The following is a 7,233-nucleotide window of genomic DNA, read 5'->3' as shown; positions in this document are numbered from 1 at the left end:
ATGGAGTATTGGAGGGGAGGTATGGAGGAGGTATGGAAGGAGTATTGGAGGGGAGGTATGGGGGATGGAAGGAGTATTGGTTGGAAGGGAGGTATGGAAGGAGTATTGGAGGGGAGGTATGGAGGAGGTATGGAAGAAGTATTGGTTGGAGGGGAGGTATGAGGTATAGAAGTAGTATTGGTTGAAGGGGAGGTATGGAAGGAGTATTGGAGGGGAATTATGAAGGAGGTATGGAAGGAGTATTGGAGGGGAGGTATGGAGGAGGTATGGAAGGAGTATTGGTTGGAGGGGAGGTACGGAGGAGGTACGGAGGGTGATGTAGGAGGAGATCGGTGGGAGGGATTGAGGATGGGGTGGAGGGTGATGCGGTTAGGGGGCGGGTCCCGGGTGACCGGTGGGCGGGGTCCCGGCTGGTGCTGATGTTGGTGCCGGAGATGCTCAGAGCGGCGGAGAGGAGAGGAGACCCCCCGGGATCTACAGAGGAGAGGAGACCCCCGGAGACACCATGTGGATGCAGATGATGTGTGCGGCATGCTGCTGCTGGGGGCTGCTGGGGGCAGGTACGTCCGACATCCACCCCCATCATCTCCCGACTACTACCCCATCATCTCCCGACTACTACCCCATCATCTACTCACTACTACCCCATCATCTCCCGACTACTACCCCATCATCTCCCGACTACTACCCCCATCATCTCCCGACTACTACCCCCATCATCTACTCACTACTACCCCATCATCTCCCGACTACTACCCCCATCATCTCCGACTATTACCCCATCATCTCCCGACTACTACCCCATCATCTACTCACTACTACCCCATCATCTCCCGACTGTTACTCCAGTCATTTCCCGACTATTATCACCATCTTCTTCTTCTATTACCCCCATCATCTCCCGACCATCACCCCCCTCATCTCCCGACCACTACCCACCACTATCTATTACCCCCATCATTTCCCGACTATTACCCCCATCATCTCCCGCCTACTACCCCCATCATCTCCCGACTACTACCCCCATCATCTCCCGACTACTACCCCCATCATCTCCCGAATACTACCCCCATCATCTACTCACTACTACCCCATCATCTCCCGAATACTACCCCCATCATCTACTCACTACTACCCCATCATCTCCGGAATACTACCCGCCACTATCTATTACCCCCCTCATCTCCCGACTATTACCCCCACCATCTCCCGACTACTGTCCCATCCCCAGCTATTACCCCGTCATTTCCCGACTATTATCACCATCTTCTTCTATTACCCCATCATCTCCCGACTATTACCCCCATCATCTCCCGACTATTACCCCCATCATCTCCCGACCACTACCCTCCACCATCTATTACCCCATCATCTCCCAACTACTGTCCCATCCCCAGCTATTACCCTCATTATCTCCCGACTGTTACTCTCGTCATTTCCCGACTCACCATCTTCTTCTTCTATTACCCCCCTCATCTCCCGACTACTACCCGCCGTTATCTATTACTACCCCTCATCTCTACCTATTACCTCCCGACTCATCTCCCCAACCATCTATAACCCCCATCATCTCCTGACTCCTCTCTCAACCACTGTCTATTACTGCACCTTCATCTCTCCTCTCTCTGTACTCTCATCTCTCCTCTCTCTGTACTCTCATCTCTCCTCTCTCTGTACTCTCATCTCTCCTCTCTCTGTACTCTCATCTCTCCTCTCTCTGTACTCTCATCTCTCCTCTCTCTGTACTCTCATCTCTCCTCTCTCTGTACTCTCATCTCTCCTCTCTCTGTACTCTCATCTCTCCTCTCTCTGTACTCTCATCTCTCCTCTCTCTGTACTCTCCTCTCTGTACTCTCATCTCTCCTCTCTCTGTACTCTCATCTCTCCTCTCTCTGTACTCTCATCTCTCCTCTCTGTACTCTCATCTCTCCTCTCTGTACTTTCATCTCTCCTCTCTCTGTACTCTCATCTCTCCTCTCTGTACTCTCATCTCTCCTCTCTGTACTCTCATCTCTCCTCTCTGTACTCTCATCTCTCCTCTCTGTACTCTCATCTCTCCTCTCTGTACTCTCATCTCTCCTCTCTCTGTACTCTCATCTCTCCTCTCTGTACACTCATCTCTCCTCTCTCTGTACTCTCATCTCTCCTCTCTGTACTCTCATCTCTCCTCTCTGTACTCTCATCGCTCCTCTCTGTACTCTCATCTCTCCTCTCTGTACTCTCATCTCTCCTCTCTGTACTCTCATCTCTCCTCTCTGTACTCTCATCTCTCCTCTCTCTGTACTCTCATCTCTCCTCTCTCTGTACTCTCATCTCTCCTCTCTGTACTCTCATCTCTCCTCTCTCTGTACTCTCATCTCTCCTCTCTCTGTACTCTCATCTCTCCTCTCTCTGTACTCTCATCTCTCCTCTCTCTGTACTCACATCTCTCCTCTCTCTGTACTCTCATCCCTCCTCTCTCTGTACTCTCATCTCTCCTCTCTCTGTACTCTCATCTCTCCTCTCTCTGTACTCTCATCTCTCCTCTCTCTGTACTCTCATCTCTCCTCTCTCTGTACTCTCATCTCTCCTCTCTCTGTACTCTCATCTCTCCTCTCTCTGTACTCTCCTCTCTGTACTCTCATCTCTCCTCTCTCTGTACTCTCATCTCTCCTCTCTCTGTACTCTCATCTCTCCTCTCTGTACTCTCATCTCTCCTCTCTGTACTTTCATCTCTCCTCTCTCTGTACTCTCATCTCTCCTCTCTGTACTCTCATCTCTCCTCTCTGTACTCTCATCTCTCCTCTCTGTACTCTCATCTCTCCTCTCTGTACTCTCATCTCTCCTCTCTGTACTCTCATCTCTCCTCTCTCTGTACTCTCATCTCTCCTCTCTGTACACTCATCTCTCCTCTCTCTGTACTCTCATCTCTCCTCTCTGTACTCTCATCTCTCCTCTCTGTACTCTCATCGCTCCTCTCTGTACTCTCATCTCTCCTCTCTGTACTCTCATCTCTCCTCTCTGTACTCTCATCTCTCCTCTCTGTACTCTCATCTCTCCTCTCTCTGTACTCTCATCTCTCCTCTCTCTGTACTCTCATCTCTCCTCTCTGTACTCTCATCTCTCCTCTCTCTGTACTCTCATCTCTCCTCTCTCTGTACTCTCATCTCTCCTCTCTCTGTACTCTCATCTCTCCTCTCTCTGTACTCACATCTCTCCTCTCTCTGTACTCTCATCCCTCCTCTCTCTGTACTCTCATCTCTCCTCTCTCTGTACTCTCATCTCTCCTCTCTGTACTCACATCTCTCCTCTCTGTACTCTCATCTCTCCTCTCTCTGTACTTTCATCTCTCCTCTCTCTGTACTCTCATCTCTCCTCTCTGTACTCTCATCTCTCCTCTCTCTGTACTCTCATCTCTCCTCTCTGCACTCTCATCTCTCCTCTCTCTGTACTCTCATCTCTCCTCTCTGTACTCTCATCTCTCCTCTCTCTGTACTCTCATCTCTCCTCTCTCTGTACTCTCATCTCTCCTCTCTCTGTACTCTCATCCCTCCTCTCTCTGTACTCTCATCTCTCCTCTCTCTGTACTCTCATCTCTCCTCTCTGTACTCACATCTCTCCTCTCTGTACTCTCATCTCTCCTCTCTGTACTCTCATCTCTCCTCTCTGTACTCTCATCTCTCCTCTCTGTACTCTCATCTCTCCTCTCTGTACTCTCATCTCTCCTCTCTCTGTACTCTCATCTCTCCTCTCTCTGTACTCTCATCTCTCCTCTCTGTACTCTCATCTCTCCTCTCTGTACTCTCATCTCTCCTCTCTGTACTCTCATCTCTCCTCTCTGTACTCTCATCTCTCCTCTCTCTGTACTCTCATCTCTCCTCTCTGTACACTCATCTCTCCTCTCTCTGTACTCTCATCTCTCCTCTCTCTGTACTCTCATCTCTCCTCTCTGTACTCTCATCTCTCCTCTCTCTGTACTCTCATCTCTCCTCTCTCTGTACTCTCATCTCCCCTCTCTCTGTACTCTCATCTCCCCTCTCTCTGTACTCTCATCTCTCCTCTCTCTGTACTTTCATCTCTCCTCTCTCTGTACTCTCATCTCTTCTCTCTCTGTACTCTCATCTCTCCTCTCTCTGTACTCTCATCTCTCCTCTCTCTGTACTCTCATCTCTCCTCTCTCTGTACTCACATCTCTCCTCTCTCTGTACTCTCATCTCTCCTCTCTCTGTACTCTCATCTCTCCTCTCTCTGTACTTTCATCTCTCCTCTCTCTGTACTCTCATCTCTCCTCTCTGTACTCTCATCTCTCCTCTCTCTGTACTCTCATCTCTCCTCTCTGTACTCTCATCTCTCCTCTCTCTGTACTCCCATCTCTCCTCTCTCTGTACTCTCCTCTCTCCTCTCTCTGTACTCTCATCTCTCCTCTCTGTACTCTCATCTCTCCTCTCTCTGTACTCTCATCCCTCCTCTCTCTGTACTCTCATCTCTCCTCTCTGTACTCTCATCTCTCCTCTCTGTACTCTCATCTCTCCTCTCTGTACTCTCATCTCTCCTCTCTGTACTCTCATCTCTCCTCTCTCTGTACTCTCATCTCTCCTCTCTCTGTACTCTCATCTCTCCTCTCTGTACTCTCATCTCTCCTCTCTCTGTACTCTCATCTCTCCTCTCTCTGTACTCTCATCTCTCCTCTCTCTGTACTCTCATCTCTCCCCTCTCTGTACTCACATCTCTCCTCTCTCTGTACTCTCATCTCTCCTCTCTGTACTCTCATCTCTCCTCTCTCTGTACTCTCATCTCTCCTCTCTCTGTACTCTCATCTCTCCTCTCTGTACTCTCATCTCTCCTCTCTGTACTCTCATCTCTCCTCTCTCTGTACTCTCATCTCTCCTCTCTCTGTACTCTCATCTCTCCTCTCTGTACTCTCATCTCTCCTCTCTGTACTCTCATCTCTCCTCTCTCTGTACTCTCATCTCTCCTCTCTCTGTACTCTCATCTCTCCTCTCTCTGTACAATCACCCCAATCATACAATCACCCCAATAATACAATCACCCCAATCATTCAATCACCCCAATAATACAATCACCCTATCGTTAGCCTCGTACACCCCAATATTTTTCTATATATTCTTTCTCTGCAGTCTCATCTCTTTATCTCTCCGTTTGTATTTTTTTCTTCACTTTCAGTTCTTGTCACCCGGGTGTCATTTCCCTCTCCCTCCAATCAGAGTGTCCGCGTTCCTGTGCAGGCGCAGCGCCCCTCCCCCGGTGCCTTCCACTATGAAAATATAACAACCGACTTCTTCCTTTTCCTGGCTGAACCAAAGCGGGTCCCCCCCCCCCCCGCTCTCATCTCCCCATATTTATCACTCATCCCAATTTGTTCCTCTGTCCCTCTGTCATGTGACTCTGCTGCACCTCTCCCCCTCTCCTGTAACTCTGCTGCACCTCTCCCCTCTCTCATGTGACTCGTCTGCACCTCTCTCCCTCTTGTGTGACTCTGCTGCACCTCTCTCCCCCTCCCGTGACTCTGCTGCACCTCTCTCCCTCTCTTGTGACTCTGCTGCACCTCTCTCCCTCTCCTCTGACTCTGCTGCACCTCTCTCCCTTTCACGTTACTCTGCTGCTCCTCTCTCCCACTCTCTTGACTCTGCTGCACCTCTCTCCCTCTCCTGTGACTCTGCTGCACCTCTCTCCCTTTCATGTTACTCTGCTGCACCTCTCTCCCTTTCATGTGACTCTGCTGACCCTCTCCCTCTCGTTTGACACTGCTGAACCTCTCTCCCTCTCGTGTGAATCTGCTGCACCTCTCTCCCTCTCCTGTGAATCTGCTACACCTCTGCCCTCTCCCATGTGACTGTGCTGCACCTCTCTCCTCTTGTGTGACTCTGCTGCACCTCTCTCCCTCTCCTGTGACTCTGCTACACCTCTGCCCTCTCCCATGTGACTGTGCTGCACCTCTCTCCTCTTGTGTGACTCTGCTGCACCTCTCCCTCTCGTTTGACTCTGCTGCACCTCTCTCGTGTGACTCTGCTGCACCTCTCCCCCTCTCCTGTGACTGTGCTGCACCTCTCTCCCCCTCCCATGACTCTGCTGCACTTCTCTCCCTCTCATGTGACTCTGCTGCACCTCTCTCCCTCTGTCATGTGACTCTGCTGCACCTCTCTCCCTCTAGTGTGACTCTGCAGCACCTCTCCCCCTCTCTCATGTGACTCTGCTGCACCTCTCTCCCTCTCCTGTAACTCTGCTGCACCCCTCTCCCTCTCATGTGACTCGTCTGCACCTCTCTCCCTCTTGTGTGACTCTGCTGCAACTCTCTCCCTCTTGTGTGACTCTGCTGCACCTCTCTCCCTCTCCTGTGACTCTGCTTCACATCTCTCCCTCTCCTGTGACTCTGCTGCACCTCTCTCCCTCTCCTGTGACTCTGCTGCACCTCTCTCCCTTGTCTCTGCTGCACCTCTCTCCCTCTCCTGTGACTCTGCTGCACCTCTCTCCCTCTCCTCTGACTCTGCTGCACCTCTCTCCCTTTCACGTTACTCTGCTGCTCCTCTCTCCCTCTCTCTTGACTCTGCTGCACCTCTCTCCCTCTCCTGTGACTCTGCTGCACCTCTCTCCCTTTCACGTTATTCTGCTGCACCTCTCTCCCTTTCATGTGACTCTGCTGCACCTCTCCCTCTCGTTTGACACTGCTGCACCTCTCTCCCTCTCGTGTGAATCTGCTGCACCTCTCTCCCTCTCCTGTGACTCTGCTACTCCTCTGCCCTCTCCCATGTGACTGTGCTGCACCTCTCTCCTCTTGTGTGACTCTGCTGCACCTCTCTCCCTCTCCTGTGACTCTGCTACACCTCTGCCCTCTCCCATGTGACTGTGCTGCACCTCTCTCCTCTTGTGTGACTCTGCTGCACCGCTCCCTCTCGTTTGACTCTGCTGCACCTCTCTCGTGTGACTCTGCTGCACCTCTCCCCCTCTCCTGTGACTGTGCTGCACCTCTCTCCCCCTCCCATGACTCTGCTGCACCTCTCTCCCTCTCATGTGACTCTGCTGCACCTCTCTCCCTCTGTCATGTGACTCTGCTGCACCTCTCTCCCTCTAGTGTGACTCTGCAGCACCTCTCCCCCTCTCTCATGTGACTCTGCTGCACCTCTCTCCCTCTCCTGTAACTCTGCTGCACCCCTCTCCCTCTCATGTGACTCGTCTGCACCTCTCTCCCTCTTGTGTGACTCTGCTGCAACTCTCTCCCTCTTGTGTGACTCTGCT

At 51.6% G+C, this 7,233-nt stretch overlaps 1 protein-coding gene across 1 annotated transcript in view; it reads left to right on the top strand.

Annotated features, from left to right (window-relative positions):
* The first annotated feature begins 397 nt into the window (after window positions 1–397).
* Window positions 398–7,233, top strand: part of LYPD1 (LY6/PLAUR domain containing 1) — a 111,367-nt gene continuing 104,531 nt past the window's right edge. The window contains exon 1 of the mRNA XM_082261018.1: window positions 398–560. Coding sequence (XP_082117144.1) covers window positions 506–560 — 55 coding nt within the window. The 5' untranslated portion in view covers window positions 398–505. The remainder of the gene's footprint in view (window positions 561–7,233) is intronic.

Source organism: Pelophylax lessonae (assembly GCF_965119305.1).
Source record: "Pelophylax lessonae genome assembly, chromosome: 6".
NCBI lineage: Eukaryota > Metazoa > Chordata > Amphibia > Anura > Ranidae > Pelophylax > Pelophylax lessonae.
The sequence above is the reverse complement of the archived record's forward strand: the minus strand, read 5'-3'. Positions and strand labels throughout refer to the sequence as shown.